This window comes from Eptesicus fuscus, chromosome 14 (genome assembly GCF_027574615.1).
Source record: "Eptesicus fuscus isolate TK198812 chromosome 14, DD_ASM_mEF_20220401, whole genome shotgun sequence".
NCBI lineage: Eukaryota > Metazoa > Chordata > Mammalia > Chiroptera > Vespertilionidae > Eptesicus > Eptesicus fuscus.
Genome location: NC_072486.1, coordinates 82894553 through 82912290, shown reverse-complemented (window position 1 = coordinate 82912290; position 17738 = coordinate 82894553). Strand labels below are relative to the sequence as shown.

Sequence of the window (17738 nt, the reverse complement as noted above, 5' to 3'; positions counted from 1 at the left end):
GAGCAGGGCTCACCTCTGCGCCCACAGGGCTCACACCCGGCTCCTGGCCTGGGCCCTGATTCTGACACGCCTGTGGGGCGTGCAGGCCACTCGCCCTGCTCATGCCGACCCGCTCTGGGATCCGTGGAAAGGCCACCCTGCTGGCCGTCGCCCCTGTGGCCCAGCCTGGGTAGCGGGTTCATTGATCGGCGTCTGGGCCTCACTTCTTTCTTTTTAATCCTCAGCTGAGGATGTCTGTCCATTGATCTTTAGAGTGTGGAGGAGAGGGGAGAGACAGAGAGAGAAACATGGATGTGGGAGAGACACATCAATTGATTGCCTCCACACACGCTCCCTGATCAGAGCCAGGGATCGAGCCTGCAACCCAGGTGTGTGCCCTTGACCAGAATCGAACCCGGGACCCTTCAGTCAACACTCCCTCCACTCAGCCAAACCAGCGAGGGCTGGTCCTCACTGCGGATGCTGCGCCTGCCCCTGCACAGCAGTCAGGAGCGGCCGGCACGTGGGCGTGGCCCGGTTCATTAGGTGCAGGTGTGCCCATCACTCCCTGTGGCCGATGTGTGACTTCCCCGTCGTGACCGCTCTCCGAGCTAATCGCTGTGAGTCTGTCTTACAGATGGACCACGACCCCAGGAGCCCTGCGTACATTGCCACCCAAGGACCGCTGCCCGCCACCGTGGCCGACTTCTGGCAGGTGATTCTCTTTAATTCAGTTATTTTTCTGAAAGTCAGCTCTTACTGATTATGAATAACGCCTTGGGTTCAATTAAGCCAATCAAACGTGTTTACAGGGTTTGTCAAATGTTACATGATTTCAGAATTTACTGGGGGCCTTTAAGATATATATTTTTTGTAATCCTCACCTAGGATATTTTTTCCTTTTTTTTTTTTAGAGAAGAGTGGAAGGGAGGGAGGGAGAGAGAGAGGAAACATCCATGTGAGAACGACAACATGACTGTTGCCTCCCGCACGCGCCCGGACCAGGGCCGGGACGGAACCTGCAGCTCTTCAGTCTGCGGCAGACGCTCTAACCACTGCTCACACCGGCCAGGTGCCTTTAACGTGTTTATGATCAATCAGGTTTTCAAAACTGAGTCTGAAAAAAAATCCCTTCAAGAGATTTAATGCTTTAAAGACACTTTTAAAAGCCACTTTACAATTTCATTTTTTGAAATGAAATTAATCAGTATTTTATTTTATTAAAAGGTCTCTTATCTATTGTTTAATCTTATGAAGATGAAATGGAGCGCAAATGATAGTTGCTTTTTGTGGATTTTCTATAATGCATTTTGGATTTTTCAATTGATTTTAGAAAGAGAGAGGAACACGGATTTGTTGTTCCTGACGCACTTACTGATGGACTCACTGGTTGATTCTCGTATGTGCTCTGAGCGGGGATCAGGCCCGCACCCTGGCGCATCCGGAGGACGCTCTACCCCGAGGGCAGCCGGGCCGTGATACTTGGTCAGAGCCAGGCGGCTCCCCACTCAGGGTGGTCCCGAGCACCAGGCGGGGCTCGGACATCAAGGACGAACATTGACGTCAGCCACTCAGAGCAAAGTGGAGGGCAGGGGCCCGCCTCCGTGTCCCTCGCTGTCTCCTCTGTCGTCACCCACGTGCCTGCCTGTGATTGACCGCTCAGCAACCACACAATCTCCTGCTCTGTCGGCACACGCGTGGCCCAGAACTGGCCAAGGCCTCCCTCGGGGAGGTGCAGCTGAGGACAGCGCTGAGAAAGAGGTCCGTGTGCCGGAGCCGCGCGGCAGCTGGCCCGTGAAGATGGGTCACGGGATCCCGGCGACTGGCTCGGGCCGAGAGTAAGAGACGAACCGGCTAACCATCAGCACTCACTCGTGCTCCGTGCTCTTCCCTCCCCGCCACCCGCCAGCCCCCCGACTCTCCGCCTGAAGGAGGGGCGCTCGGCCTCACGGGTTCCTGGGAAGAGGCCCCTGCCCGCTCAGTGTGTGCACCCGCAGGCACCTGTCCCTACTGTGCGGGCGAGGGGAGCGACTGCCCGAGGGTTAGGGGCTCACCGTGCCCGCAAGTGCGAGGGCAGGTCCAGCCTGCCGGTGCCTGGCGCTCCCGGCAAAAGGGAAGCCCCCGCGCCCGTGTCCCATGGACCAAGCTCAGCACCGTGGCGGGACCCCGCTTTGGCGCTGGGACAAGCTGCCCCGGGGGACGCTGAGCTTCCTCTGCTCGCCCTGCCTGAGGCTCCAGCCACTCACGGAGGAAGGCCCACCACGCGTGCAGAGCCACTTCTGGGGGAGCATTTCACTCCCAGCCTCGCCCCCTGGACACCCCGCTGCATCAGAGCCGCCTGCTCCCCTGGCGCCGTGAGGGGTCCCCGCAGCTGGGCTTCGGACTCTGTTGCCTTTTGTCTTCGGTCTCTAAGGCCTCGCAGGGAGCGGGGGGCCCTCGGCGAGCTGTGGGAGAGGCGGGCACGTGCTCACAGGCTTACAAGGCGACCCCTTACCGCTCCTCAGCCCCGCGTCCGCAGGGCCGGGCTCTGGCTCACCCCTGCTGGACACAGAGAAGGCGGGCTGGCGGGTGCTGGGGGCCGGGGCGGGGGGCAGGGGCGGGGTGCGGGGGGGCGGTAGCTGCAGGGCCGGGGCAGATCGCGGCCATCACCTCAGCGCCCGCAGCCGTGGCCCGTGCGGGACGTCCACGCACTTGAGAAGCCGAAGCCCGTGACGGCCCGGGAAGCAGGTCCGGGCCCGGCCGGGCGCCTGGGATGGCACCCTCTCGCGTCGTCCCTTCGAACAGAGTCCACGGCCCTTAAAAACGTGTGGTTCTCAGCTGAGCACCAACGGTACCAAGTCGCCGTGCGGGCCTTGGGGTGGCGCTGGCCGCGGACGGGCACCTGGTCTCCAAGGAGCGGGCGGCGCTCTCGCGTGGAAGCAACGAGTGGGCGCAGGCGAGGGTTCGGCGTGGACGAGGCTGCCGTGAGGCGGGAGTCCCGGGCAGGAGCTGGGTGTTCTGCGTGGAGGCCTGAGCCACGGGGCATCTTTCCCCCGAGCAGGGCTGTGGGGTTGGCTGCCAAATGCCTGGCGCTCAGAAAGCCTCTGTGAAGGCCCTGCGTTCCCCTCTGTCAACCACCTCCCGTGGTCACTCCCCCAGGACGGCTACCGGGGGATGTGGGCACAGACGGGTCCTGGCTCCCACTGTGGTGGCTGGAGCCCAGAGCGGGGGGAGGGCCGGAGTGGGGGGGGAGCCCAGAGCGGGGGGGGGGAGCCCAGAGCGGGGGGGGCGGGGGGAGCCCAGAGCAGGGGGGGGGGAGCCCAGAGCGGGAGCCCAGAGCGGGGGGGGGGGGGGGGGGAGCCCAGAGCGGGGGTGGGGGGGAGCCTGGAGCAGGGGAGGGTGCCCAGAGCAGGGGGAGGAGCCCAGAGCAGGTGGGCCCGGAGCAGTGTGGGCGGGGGAGCGGGGAGCAGGGTGTGACCATGGTGTTCCAGCAGCTGAAAACCTGTGAGGACGTGGCCTCTGCTGGCCCGGCCGCGGGAGCTCAGGAGCAGCCCGCACGGGTCCTCACCCCCCCACCCCTGACCCCCGGCTCCTTTGTCGTCTGTGGGCGGCTTTGCCTCCACCCAGCGCACCCAGCGCTTGAATCCCCTGCTTCCTGGGGGGAAGGTCACCTTCTTGGTCCCCAAGGGAGCCGAGGGCGGGACGCGCTCACGGCCACCTCCAAGCACATGGGTGCCCAGTGACTGAGCCCTGAGCACGGGTCCTGGTCCCGAACCAAACAGAACGTGTGGGAACGGCGACCCTGGTCCGCACATGCAGCTCTCCAGCGTGGGCCGCCGGGCTGCATCACCCTCCCCCCGGGAAGGACTGGCTTCTCCGAGCTCCGCACACCGAGAGCCTCCCTCGCGCGGGGCGCCCCGCAGAAGCCCGGCCACGCAGGCGAGAATAGGAGCCGGCCAGAAGCAGAAGCCGGTTCCCAGCACTCCCACAGGACCTGCGCCCCCACCACGTCCACGCCGCCGTGTCTGCTGAAGGGGGCCTGCGTGGCCCCGGCCCCGCGGAGCTGGCCGAGGGCGCCCGGCCGCGGTCTGTCCCGTCAGGAGTTCCCCTCCGCGGACACAGCGGCCCAAGGAGAACTACGCCCCGCGATGCCTGTGGGGTTGTTGCTTCAATTAGTCTCATTTGGATTTCATCTGACGCCGGTCTGTGGGGAGCCGGCCCGGAGTGAGGGGCACGGCCGAGCGCTGGGCAGTCCGCTACGGCCTTGATTGCTGCGTGTCTATCACACTCACAAACCTGTGTGTCTCCTCATCTCCGTGACGGCTCAGGGGCCTCCGCCTCACAGAGGCCCATCAGCGCAACGCAGGACCCGACCCCGACGGGGAGTCGGACCGGCTCGCGGGCCCCGCCGCGTGGCCGCCTTTCCACGGAGGCAGTGCGTGGCCGCAGCGTGACGCACATCTGTGAGTGGGCTTCTCCGCAAACACATCCGCAGGTTCCAGTAAACTCCAACGTAAATGGCACACGGAGTGCCCGCGAGCGTTAATCACCGTCACGGAGGAACGTGAACCAGTATTAAAAGCGCAGAACATGATGCAGTGTCTGATTTTTATTTATGTTCTTGTAAGTATGTTTTTATTGATTTCAGAGAGGAAGGGAGAGGGAGAGAAAGGTAGAAACATCAATGATGAGAATCAATGATCAGCTGCCTCCTGCACGCCCCCCACTGGGAATCGAGCCTGTAACTGGGCACATGCCCTGACCGGGAATCGAACCGTGACTTCCTGGTTCATAGGTCAACACTCAACCACTGAGCCACACCAGCTGGGCTGATTTTTAAATTATAGTTTGGGCCGGGGGGGCGGGGGGGAGTTAATATCATGAAGAGAAAGCCTTTTATATTTGAGATTTGTGGATTTTTTTTAAATAACAAGATCTTAAATGGATCGTTATGGGGTGTTTAAAAGAGGCAGAGACTCTTGCTCAGCTTCCCTCTGAGTCTGTGTGCGAGCTGAGCGTGGCCACTGCAGGAATGGGGACGGGGGGCCTCGCTGGGATCCGACACAGAGACGGTCGGGGCCAGGGGACCCGGCAGCGGGGTGCCGCTCCCAGCGCCCCCTGAGATGGGGTGGAGGGTTTGCGCCTTGGGCGATTTTGCCATGTTCTGTGTGTGTTCGTGTGTTTGCTGGGTCCCGGGTTGTTTTAAGGCGGCCGTTATGAATTATCAAATCCCTTTTGAGTGTGTTTCCATGGGAACAGCATTGCTGGGTTTGGGGGCAGTCTGGAATTCCCGTGGTGAAACGTGGCTTCTCTCGTCACACAGAATCAGGACAACCCTGAAGAACGAGCGCGTGGCCTGCCCGAGCGGCTGGGGGGGCGGGCCGTGTTCCCCCCGCCGCTCAGCAGGCCAGGCCGGGGTCTGTGTATCTGGCGGAAAGTTTCCTTCAAAGAGCAAAACTGGGCGTCGAACGGCCAGCCGAGACCTGAGGAGGCTTTACAGGCCCAGAGTTGCCGGTTCATTACTGGCTCACGGAACGTGCAGAACCTGATGCGGGCTCAGAGCCGCGAGCGCAGAGCACGTGTGGGCGACGCGGCTGGGCCCTGGGAGCCGTAACCTGGCCTTCCCTCCGCAGATGGTGTGGGAGAGCGGCTGCGTGGTCCTCGTCATGCTGGCCCCGCTGGCGGAGAACGGCGTCCGGCAGTGCTACCACTACTGGCCCGACGAGGGCTCCAACCTCTACCACGTCTACGAGGTACCGGCCGCCGGCCCCCAAGGCCGCACCCTGCGGCCAGGTCCCCACAGGGGCCGGCCACTAGGCCAGGCGTCCCCCGGGCCCCGTGGTCAGTGACACCCAGGCCTCCGACAGGCTGTGCCCTGGGACTCGGCCCCTGGGACTCAGAGACTGGGACTGGGACTGGGACTGGGACTGGGACTGGGACTGGGATTGGGACTGGGACTAGGACTGGGACTGGCCCCTGGGACTGAGACTGGGACTGGGACTGGGACTGGGACTGGGACTGGGATTGGGACTGGGATTGGCCCCTGGGACTGGGACTGGGACCCTGGCGTGAATGGCATGGCTCTCACGGTTGATGTTCTAAAATGCAGACAGAGAGGACGAGGAGGTGGCCTCACGGTGCTGTGTGCAGCCGGTCCGGGCGAGGCGGGGGGGTCCGCTGCTAGACAGACCTGCCATGGCTCTCGTTGCTCCCTGACCCCCGCACCAGGGTCCCCACCGCCCTGCCTGCCTTTATATTCAGGGGGACATGCCGGTGAGCGTGCTTCTCTGACTGGGAGGAGCCGTAAACCTGCCTCGCACCGACCTGAGTGCTCGGTCCCGGGGAGCCACGTCGGAAGCAGAGAGACGAGCCCTGGCTCTCCCTCGTGGCTCCTGGTCACCGAGGCGTCAGCCCGAGCAGGCCCAGGGCGGAGGCCTCGGCTCCTCAGGCCCGGCGATGCCACCTGCCGCAGGCGAGCTCGTGCGGACCCACCGGCCTTTCTGTTCAAACGGTGATTTTTCTAGAAGGCTTGTATGACTTAGAAATACAAAAGACAAAGCCTGGAACGGTTTGGGATTGTAACACATTTTTCTAGTGATTTGAGCATTATGCCCTCTCTGGCATCAAACACCAACACCCCAGGTACCTTCTGTGCCAACCAGGATGAAACTGAGACAGGGCGGGCCGTTAGGCAGCAGCGGGCTCCGTGTCTCCGCGTCACCGACCCCGGCCTGTCCCCGCTGTCCCGCAGGTGAACCTGGTCTCCGAGCACATCTGGTGCGAGGACTTCCTCGTGAGGAGCTTCTACCTGAAGAATCTGCAGACCAACGAGACCCGCACGGTGACCCAGTTCCACTTCCTGAGCTGGTATGACCAGGGCGTGCCGTCCTCCACGCGGTCCCTCCTGGACTTCCGCAGGTAGGACCCAGGGCCGCCCGCAGGGTAGCGCGCTCCTGCGCCGGAGCTGAGGGCAGGCTGCCTGGCCCGGCACGCAGCCCGCTGGGAGGCGGACCCTCCATTTGATACGCACAGATTATAAGCACATTTTATGCAGAAGAGACGGCAGAGGAGGGGTTATGTTAAGTCTCTATTAATTACAAGAGGCTTTCTTATCTCAGAGGTGTGAATCATGAGGGGAGACTTGGTATCTTAGAATTGTAGAAAAAAATGGTTTTTCTATTTTTTAGGGTTTTTTTAGAATTTTATTTAATCTTTTTATTGGTTTCAGAGAGGGAGAGGGGGAGAGAGATAGAAATACCAGTGATGAGAGAGAATCATTGATGGATTGCCTCCTGCACGCCCCCCACTGGGGATCAAGCCCGCAACTCGGGCCTGTGCCCTGACTGGGAATTGAACCATGACCTCCTGATTCATTCAATGCTCAACCACTGAGCCACACCGGCAAGCAATGGTTTTTTAAATTACAGCTGACACTCAGCATTGTTTTTGCTAGTTTCACGCATACGGCGCTTATGGCGTCGTGGTTACACAGCTGTATAATTTGCAAAGCGACCCTCCGACGCCCAGGGCCAGCCATCCGCAGTCCCTGTGGTATCATCAGCCTGCTCCGGCCGCCCTCATGCCCCTCCTCCACGCGGTGGAGGGCGCTGGAGTCTCCACCTCACAGGCTCTCGGTGCATAAAACCTCTTAGTGTGAACACTTGTCTCGTTAGATTTGATGGCTTAACAAGCAAGTGTGAGCCCAGATTCTGAAATGGGTCACCGTGGCGGGATGCCGTGGCGGGATGCCGTGGCGTGATGCCTGGGCACAGATCGCACACGACTGCACAGTATGTGTTTTCGGTGCAGCTTTGGAACGGACAGTTTTAAAACATCCAGGCTTCTGTGCATGCTCTAGTCGCCCGTGGCGGTCTCGCTTGAGCGTGCTTGATTGAACCGCTGGGAGGAATGGGAGGCTCCCTCCCTCCGGCAGGAAGATGTCGACAATGCAAACAAAAGCAAAACTTAAGACAAAGGTTCCTTGTGCGTCCAATCTGAGGACAAGAATAGGTGAGCGTTGGCTGTGTGACGCTGGTACATGATTAACAGCTAGGGAGGGTGATTGAGCACCACCCGTCACTAAGCCCTCAGCTGCTCAGCCCCGGCCTCCTGCCTCGTAAGGAAGTCAGATAACTGACCAGGAAGACGGTGTGGCGGCATCGCCCAGGCCCGGACAGCTTCCAGCCTCGGGCTGCACCGGATTCCTTGATTCGTGTGTTAACAGATTCTTAGATTCTGATGTTACTATTTCTCTTGCCTTTTAGTCCACTTTGGAAAAATAAATTTCCTCCTGTGACTAGCTCTTTGGACCCTGTAGCATGTGGGAGCTGGAGGCGAGATGTGCATTTCCTCGTAAGCATGGCCATGGGTGCACCCAGCGACCGCCGCCCCGTCCCCTCCTGAGGGGGCGGGACACTGCGAGCCCCAAACTCTGACGCGGTGGCCACGCAGCCTTCGTCCCCAGCCATCACATGCATCTTCTTCACGTGGATTTATGTCTAAAGACAGGCTATCCAAAATCCTACCTGGGGGTCTTCAGACAGTGGGCAATCCTGGCAGGTGGGTGCGGCTGCAGAGAGGGGAGTCCACCCTCACCGCCTGTGTGCCCGTCGTGTGTGTTCATATGTGCATATGGGCCTATTTCTGTACCCGTGTCCACATATGGAATTAACCACACAGCCTGCCGTCTGCACTTTTCTGTCAGGAAGAAAGACTGAAAGATTGGATTCTCCAAATTCCCTCTCTCTGGTCCTGGGCGCTCAGGCTCGAGCGGGAGTTTGTCGCATGGAAGGGAGCACACGCCCATACACAGTTTTGAAGCCTCGTTAGAATGGAAAGCTGCCCGGCTGGCCCGGCTGTCCGCACCGCAGGCCGCTGAGGTCGGGGCCGTAGGCACCGGACGATCGGTGTGACCAAGCGCACCCGGGGGCGTCGGCCGCACGCGATGGTGGCTGGGTGACTGTGCAGATTAGTGAACAGCACCCACATCCCAGGCTCGGGAAGGCGGCTGGAGACTCTGGCCACCCCCACACAGCAAGGTGCCCCTTCCCGGGAACGGCAGGCAGCTCACGCAGTGCGCCAGGCCGGCCGGCGAGGTGTCACTAAGTAACCCTGGAGCCCAGAGGGGCACATTGCACCCCAAAGGGAAGCTGCTCAGCTCCGAGGTCAGTGGCGTCACAGGCGAGGGCTTTGCTCTGACACCGCTCCCTTCTCTCCGACCCGCTCACTCCTCGGCGCGTGCGCTCCCTCACGCTGCTCGCTGTAAACGGGACAAACCCTTACTTTGCCAGCTAATTAGCGGTGGCCGGTGTCATTTTTGTGACGTTGCAGCTAGTAATATGAGCCCAGTTGCATAGTCACAAAAGTGATCATTGGAAACTGTGACTTTACTGCAGGGGACAGTGTGGGGACCCCTTTCTGAGCCTCTAACGACCTCTGACCTTGCTTGCTGTTCCTTGCCGCTCAGGGACCGAGGGTTGGTTTGTATCGCTGACCCTTCCTCCGAGAAGCCCTCCTGTGTCTCAGTGTGCGGCCTCGCTCACTGACGCTCAGTTCTGATGGCGTGAAAGGGGGCGGCCTCTCGGGGCTCCTCTTGGCGAATAATCTGCTTTTGTCTTGGGTCGACCAGATGAACGCTTCTGTTGACTGCGCGATGTTGTTGCTCTGCTGTTGTGGTGTTTTACTTCGTAGTAAACCAAGCACCTGATTCTTTGTCAATAACATTCCACGCCGTAGCAGCGCCTTGTACTTGCACCGGCGTGTCCTGGCCCTTTGTCGATAGGTTTGGCACGGCGGGCTGGAGGGATGTTAGAATTACAACGGAACCTTCCTAGGTGCTGCTGGGCGGGCAGCCAGCGCGTGTTGGAGGAAATACCTCAGGCATCTCCAAAGCGAAGACGGGAGTGCGGCACCGAGCCGCACGTTGAGCCCTGGTGGCCAGGGAGGTTTTCTGGCTGCGTTTTGCCAATGTGCTGACCAGCCATAAAGGGGCGCTGTGCCAGCGACACCCCACACCCACGTTTTCTGAAACCCACAGTTGAAGGAAGGCCATCTGGTTATGTTTATTTCTTTTTTCAGTGCCCATGTTTTGTGCGTGGGCCCATCAGAAGAAATGACCAAGGCCTGTGACGGACCGTGTGGGCGTGGGAAAGTGGAGTGTAGTCCTTACAAAGGAGCCTGGGCTCTGGAGCGGAAGGAGGAGGGGCGCAGCTGAGCCAGCAGCTGAGCAGGGAAAAGGAAACAGCCAGAGACAGAGAAATTTCCAGAAAACCTTCTGTTTGAAAATTAAAGGCCTGTAGAAATAGTGCCGCCCCAACTGTGCCCGACCATTGAGCTTGCTTGACTCTGCACACGCACACAGGCACAGTGCATGCAGACACATGTACAAATACAACACATGCACAAATACACATGAACATGGTGGACAAACATGCACACATGAATGAATATGTGTGCACACACATGCACGTGTGCTGTGTACAGACATGTGTGTGCACGCCCATTTGCAAACATGCACACACATGGATGGACACACGTGCTTGTATACAGGCACAGGCACACGTGCTCACACTTGGGGTACAAGGTCTGGCATCGGTTTGCTGGCGGTGAGCTCACGTTGCTTTGCCTCTGGAGTGAAGAACAGGAGGCTCAGGAGAATGAATGGGTCTCCTTCCCAACCTCTTTACTCTCAAAGGGCCAAGAACCTCAGGCGTCCGGCTCCCGGTGCTGCTGATTTTAATGCGTCCACCTTGCCTTTCCCACCCCCCGAGGTAACGTTGCAATGTACACCCAACGCAAGGCAGGTTCCAGCAGAAATGGAGACGTGGCCCCGGGGACACTGGGCGTCTTGTTGACCTGCGCTCCTGAGGCTCCTCAGAGCTCGGCCACCTTTGGGGGCTGCAGCTCCAAACAGCGTGTTCAGAGACGGCAGCCAAGTCCCGCACTGCCCAGAGCGGTGGGAGCGTGGCCTGCGCAGGGCGCCTCTGTGCGTTCAGGGGCTGTCAGCCCCCTGAGACGTGACCCATCTGTTCACTCGGTAGAGGAGGCAGGAGAACAGCATGATGCGCAGGCTGCACAAGGCCAACCCAGTTATGCCGTGAACTGGCTCACCCGCCGTCCCCCCGCCGTCCTCTCGGCTTGTTGGGTTTGCACCAGAGCAGCCAGTTGATTGAAACTTTTATTGATTTTTAGAGAGAGAGGAAGGGGGAGGGGGAGAGAGAGAGATCAATGTGATGTGAAAGAGAACCATCGATTGGCTGCCTCCTGTACGTCCCCTATTGGGATCAAACCCACAACCCGGGCATGTGCTCTGACCGGTAATCGAACTGGCAGCCTTCCGGTGCAGGGACGACGCCCAGTCAACTAAGCCACTATTTCTGCACTGAGCCAGCAAGCGAAGAAGCTTGACACTCTCCAGCTTTGGGATGAGGGACGAGACTGGCCTGCTGTTCTTTTCCACCTTTGCCTCACGTCCCCTGCGGTACAACTTCCACAAACACCCTCACCGTTCCTTCCGGCACCCAGACCCGCCTCTTTTTCTTCATTCAGAGCCATCCGCTGAGCAGTTTCATGCCCTTTCTTAACAGGCTGGCTTGTCTCACTGGCTTAAACAATTTTGGAGTTTGTTCAGTGAATTTCAGATGATCCTCTGTTTTGATGTAGTTATAAAATCTTAATCTATGTTTATTGCTGATTTTCATAAATTCTGACTTAAAATCTGCACAATGAAGTTGTTTCCAAACATCCCCAAATTTATGGAAATGGGAAGACTTGTCTTGACTGCAGTTGAGGTTTCTCCATCCTTAGATGCCCTTTCAGAGCCGCATTTCCCCAGGGTCCCTGTAAGGCGCTGTCGGAAGACAAAATAATAGTGATCCGCTCCTGTACGATGTCTAATTGTAAGGGATCTTGAGCAGACATTACAGAACTCAAACATTCAGGCAGGAGTCTGGACATGCATCCCAGTTTTTAAAAGGTGAGATTAACTGTAGGAACAGGAGGAAGGGGCCCGGGGAGGGCGCTGCTGCCCCTCGACCTGAGGCCTTGAGTGCATGCGTGTAAAGGGAAAAGGAACATGGGAACGTGCAAGGACTATTTCTAAAGCTCTGTTTATAACTGAATATTGAAAAGAAAAGGAAACCTTTGAAAATGTGTGTGTAATTTCGATTTCTTTATCAAAACAGGCTGCCGCAGACGGATGTCCAAGCTGCGGGGTTTGCTTTGGTTTGGTGGTGGTTGACTAACACGGCGGGACGTCGCCGTGCGTGACTGTAATTCCTGTCTCTTTTTATTTCAGAAAAGTAAACAAGTGCTACAAAGGCCGCTCTTGCCCAATAATTGTTCACTGCAGGCAAGTACCACCTGTCGCGTGGGTTACGTGTCTGCTCCTCCCCACCACCTGCAAAGACAGGGCCGAGCTTTCTGGTGGCTCCATAGGCACGTCCACGGGGCAGGTCACGAGACCAGAGAGACGCACCGCCCTCAGCTCCGTGCCCCGTGCCGTGGGCTCCAATACCGTGTGCGCCACACCCGGCGAGCCGCTGTGCTGGGCACCAGTCTGTCGCCACCCGGGTTTTCTTACCCCCGTGGAGCCACCGCACAGCAGGGGGCAGCGTTCCGGTCTGTCACACTGTCTTGGCCGAGCTGGAACCTGGTGCAGACGTGAGGAGCGCGGGCAGTTGTGAGCAGGACAGGACCTGTGATGGCACAGGAGTGGCCACTGCAGCTCCCAGCGTGAGCCCGCCTTTGGTGGGAATTCTGGGCTCGGGCCCTCCTGCAGGCCATGCCCACCGGCGAGAGCTGGGCGGCTGCGGCCACCTGCCTCGGCGGGAGCCACACCACTTCCTAACAGTGCCCTTGGAGGTGCCTTTCCGCCTGGAGACACGTCTCAGCATCAAACAACACGCCTGTCAGGAACTGTGTGTGCATGTGTGTGCATGCATGATGTGTGATGCATGTGTCTATTTCTGTGCATGCCTGTGTCTCTGTGTGTGTGCCTGTCTATGTGTCTGTCTGTGTGTCTGTGTGTGTGTCTGAGTGTGTCTGTGTGTCTGTATAACTGTGTGTCTGTGTGTGTCTGAGTGACTGTGTGTCTGTGTGTGTCTGTGAGTGTCTATGTGTCTGCGAGTGTCTGTGAGTGTCTGTGTGTGTCTGTGAGTGTCTGTGTGTGTCTGTGTGTGTCTGCGTGTGTCTGCGTGTGTCTGTGAGTGTCTGTGTGTGTCTGTGTCTGTGTGTGTGAGTGTCTGTGTGTGAGTGTCTGTGAGTGTCTGTGTGTGTCTGTGTCTGTGCGTGTGTCTGTGAGTGTCTGTGTGTGTCTGTGTCTGTGTGTGTCTGTGTGTCTATGAGTGTCTGTGTGTGTCTGTGTCTGTGTGTGTCTGTGAGTGTCTGTGTGTGTCTGTGAGTGTCTGTGTGTGTCTGTGTCTGTGAGTGTCTTTGTGTGTGTGTCTGTGTGTGTCTGTGTGAGTGTCTGTGTGTGTCTGTGTCTGTGTGTGTCTGTGAGTGTCTGTGTCTGTGTGTGTCTGTCTGTGTGTCTCTGTCTGTGTGTCTGTGTGTCTGTGTGTCTGCGAGTGTCTGTGAGTGTCTGTGAGTGTCTGTGCGTGTGTCTGTGTCTGTGAGTGTCTGCGTGTGTCTGTGTGTCTGTGAGTGTCTGTGTGTGTGTCTGTGAGTGTCTGTGTGTGCCTGTATGTCTGTGTATGTCTGTGTGTCTGTGAGTGTTCATGTATGTCTGTATGTGTGTGCCTGTATGTGTCTGTGTGAGCCTGTGTGTCTCTGTGTCTTTCTGTCTGGGTCTGGGTCTGTGTTGGTCCGGGAGGAGAGGAAGGGAGCAGAGACGATCGGTTTCCTCAAAGCCCAGGACACTTGACCCCCGTGGCCCGAGCCAGGCAGCGGTTGGCTGGAGGGTTGTGGTAGATCTCGGAACACTCGTGTGAAGTTCGTGGAGAAGAGAAGTGAGCAGCCCACGGCAGGAGGGTCCCTGGAGGGAGCTAGGTGGGGCGTGTAGGTGGAAGGCTCTGTCCCAGCTGCAGCTTTTCAACCATTTGTTTGAGGAAACACGTCAAAGCCAAACGCAGGGGCCTTGCATGACTCCTGGGACCCTGGCTGTTCTCACCCACGACCAAAAGCGTGATTTCTCCTTTAGTCACGGAGCTCCTTGGGTCTTTCCATGGAAACCCCTATTTTTTCCTTAAAGTCACCTTGGTTTTGCCAGGAGTATCCATGTAAACCCTGCGTTTAAAGCCGCTCAGGTACAGCCTCCTCAAGTGAGGACCCCCTCGGCGCAGGCCTGGGACAGGAGTGGTCCCGCGTGGCCTGAGCGGAGAGCGTGGGGCCGGGCATCCCATGTTCCTCCGTGTGCCCTTGTGAGGCACCATGCAAACATGTTCCCGCCTGGTCTGGGTGTAAATCGTCCGATGGTCACTGGGGATGAGCGGAAATGTGAGGAGGACGAGGGGCTGTCCCCCTCTGCCAGGAGCCCAGGTGTCCTCCTCCCCCTCCTCCTCCCCCCTCCTCCCCTCCTCTTCTCCTTCCTCTTCCTCCTCCCCCTCCTCCTCTTCCTCCTCCCCTCCTCTTCCCCTTTCTCTTCCTCCTCCTTCTCCCCCTCCTCCTCCTCCTCTTCTCCTCTTTCTCTTCCTCCTCCCCCTCCTCATCTTCCTCCTCCTCCCCTCCTCTTCCCCTTCCTCTTCCTCCTCCCCCCTTCCTCTTCCTCCTCCTCCTCCCCCTCCTCCCCCTCCCCTCTTCCTCTTCCTCCTCCCCTCCTCCTCTTCCTCCTCCCCTCCTCTTCCCCTTTCTTTTCCTCCTCCTTCTCCCCCTCCTCCCCCTCCTCTTCTCCTCTTTCTCTTCCCCCTCCTCCTCTTCCTCCTCCTGATGCCAGGACTGGCATCTGCCGCGGGGCTGTGTCAGAGCTCAGAGCAGTTGCCCTGCACACAAATGCATCACCTGACCCTTTATTCATTCTTCCAGACAAAATTTACCCCCTCTTTAGTCAAAGAGGGCATAGAGGAAGAGAGGAACGAATCTACGCAGGCACGTTGGCTAATCCACATCGCTTCCTGGTTCCTTCCTCCTCCTCCTCCTCCTCCTCCTCCTCCTCCTCCGCCCCCTCCTCCTCCTACTCCTCCTCCTCATCCTCCTCCCCCTCCTCTCCCTCCTCCTCCTCCCCCTCCTCTTCCTCTTCCTTCTCCTCCTCCCCTCTCCTCTTTCTCCTCTTCTTCCTCCTCCTCCTTTTCTTTCTCCTCCTCCTCCTCCCTCTACTCTTTGTCCTCCCCCTCCTACCCTGTGATTCCTCCGCTCCCCATTTCCCCTCAGAGCCCCACCTCCCCACCCCCCACCAAGCACAGGAGGAAGTGGTGGCGTGGCTTGGCTGGTGTGGGGGGACCAGGTCGAGTGGCATTCTCACCTCTCTTTCTGTCAACAGCGACGGCGCGGGCAGGAGCGGCACCTACATCCTGATCGACATGGTTCTCAACAAGATGGCCAAAGGTGAGGCTCGGCTTCGCGGGGGAGGGGGGGGGCTTGGAGCGGGATGCGTTGCTATGGCAACCTGGTGCTGCACTCCCGGAGGCCTGGGGAAGAGAGCCGTGCTGTCCTTTCCACGTTGCGTGAAGCTGCCTGCGGCGAGCTCCGTGGTTCCCGGGCTCCTCCTTTGTCCCCAGGTCCGTGGGCGGGACACTGGGTTGGCGCACGGGGGTGCTGGGAGCATGTGCTGAGCACGCTGGTCGGCGTCCGGACCGGACAGACGGCCCCGGTCCCCGAGAGCTGCGGCGCCTCAGCGCGGCCTTCAGCCCAACCTTCCCTGTTATGAGCTGCCTTTGCAGGAACATCTAGAGTCACCTGAGACCTTTGGGGGCGAGCTCATCACATAAACCCCTTATCGCCCGCAAAGCTCTGCACCGCTTCCGTGCCAGGAAGGACGTGCGGGTCTCTCACGGCGCCTCCTGGACAAACGGGGGTCTCCCTAGGGCCCGCACTCCCCCTCTCGAGGCCGGTGCTGCTGGCGGCCTCTCGCTCACGGGCCGCACAGCGCAAACCGGGGGCCTGCGGGCGGGCTTGTCTCCATTCCCTGAGCGCGTCTCCCAGCCGTGCCGGGGGCACCGTCCTGTGACCCCAGCCATATCCCAGGCAGCTCGGGAAGGAAACACGGAGATGGTGACACTATGGTCTCTTCCCGTGAATAAACCGTTCTGCGGCAACATGTGTGCACGCACACACATGCACACACACGCACACATGCACACACATGCACTCACACACACGCTCATGTGCACACATGTCTGTCAAGCCTCCCACCTCCCTGAACATCCCATCCTGCATCCGTTGCCACATTCTGATTACAGAGATGAATGTCTGCACATGTTCACACAAGGGCCAGCAACTCTAAATGAGGCGTTTTCCTTTCTCCATTTTCTTTCTGGTTACAAAAATAAATGGAACACATTTTTAGCCCAAAGATAGAGGTGGGGAGATAGAACCGTGGCCTGTTGTTTTTAGCGTGAGGACGGGAGAGCTTGAGTAAGTTGCCCAGCGCCCCACTGCCTCTGCCCAGCACCTGCCCCGCCACCGCTGGGGAGGGGGGACTGGTTTTCACCAGCGAATGTCGCCTCCACCTGAGTGAGCTCGGTGCCGGCAACAGGCAGACGCCCGCACAAGCACCGCTCTCACCGCGCTCCTGCCCACCGAGGCCGCTGCGTCTGAGGCGCGTCTCCACCTGGGGACCTGCAGCCTGGGACTCCGCTCTCAGGGGCGCGTTCCTCCCGGTCGCCCCCTCCCTCCCCGTCCGCCTCGGGCCTGGCGTCTGCCTTCTCTTAACCAGTAACTTCGGAAGAACAGTCACTGGTGTTTGTGAGATGGGGACACAGACCCCCTGGGCACGCGGCTGGCGTAGTCTTAGTATTTGTGGGGAGAGCCTGGGTTTTAGGGGCGCAGGTCTGCTGCACAGAGAAGGCCGGGTAGGACTGACCTTGTCTTCACTGCCGCGGAACCATTGGCTCCGGCCCGCAATGTCAGATTCGCCGCAAGTGTGGGCGGCTCCCACAATGGCCCCGCCGTGGGGAACGGGCCGAGAGGGCAGTGCCTGGGCAGCCCCTGAGGTCCCTCCCCCTCCTGTCCCTGACCTGCTCCCCTCTGCCTGGGCCTGTGGTGTCAAATCCCCTGACCAGGGCAGCTGTGGTCTCCGGGGAGATCAAAGGGCAGGGCGGCCCCTCCAGCCGCGCCGTTCCCAGGGCCACACTGCGGCCTCTGGGTTTTGTTGGGACGCAGGCCCGGCTGGCGCCTTTGTCCTCGGAGACGCAGAGGCCCGCAGACCCCGCTCATCAAATGATCAAAGGCCCAGGGTCTGGACGCGAACCTTTCTTCGCCTTCCTGTTCTGAAAAGAAATGAATTGCACGAGGACCGAAGAATGCCTTTGCAAAGCCTCCTGCACCGGGGACTCTGGCTCCTTTAGGGCCTGGGAGAAATAAGCTAGGAATAGCCGTCTCCTCAGGAGCAGCTGGAACCGCAGGAAACAGCTCAGGCTCGCCAGGTTGTGGCAGGAGGATCGCACCAGCCCGAGAGCCTGCGGCACCTTTGTCTCTTGGCTGCGAACGCGTTTCTAACTCTTCACTCGTGTTGGCATCGGACCGGGTTCAGGTGGCGCGTTCCTCTCCCGGGAGACTCGGCCACGGGCGGCAGTGGCTCCCGGCCGCTGGGGCCAAGGCTCGCTCTCATGTCGCCGGGCACCTCGTTACACACGGGTTTGCTTTGTTCTATGTCATCAGGGCTGGTGTGTGTGTGTGTGTGTGTGTGT

General features: G+C 59.3%; 1 protein-coding gene and 1 non-coding gene across 2 annotated transcripts in view; both read left to right on the top strand.

Moving 5' to 3' along the window:
- The window catches only part of PTPRN2 (protein tyrosine phosphatase receptor type N2), a 428035-nt gene that overhangs the window by 403320 nt on the left and 6977 nt on the right, over nucleotides 1-17738 (top strand). The window contains exons 19-23 of the mRNA XM_054726069.1: nucleotides 617-694; nucleotides 5592-5711; nucleotides 6710-6876; nucleotides 12254-12307; nucleotides 15371-15435. Of these exons, the coding sequence (XP_054582044.1) occupies nucleotides 617-694; nucleotides 5592-5711; nucleotides 6710-6876; nucleotides 12254-12307; nucleotides 15371-15435 (484 nt within the window). The remainder of the gene's footprint in view (nucleotides 1-616; nucleotides 695-5591; nucleotides 5712-6709; nucleotides 6877-12253; nucleotides 12308-15370; nucleotides 15436-17738) is intronic.
- On the top strand, nucleotides 9257-9341 carry MIR153-1 (microRNA mir-153-1). The gene has a single exon (NR_129240.2). It is a non-coding gene; the product is annotated as a microRNA mir-153-1 (primary transcript).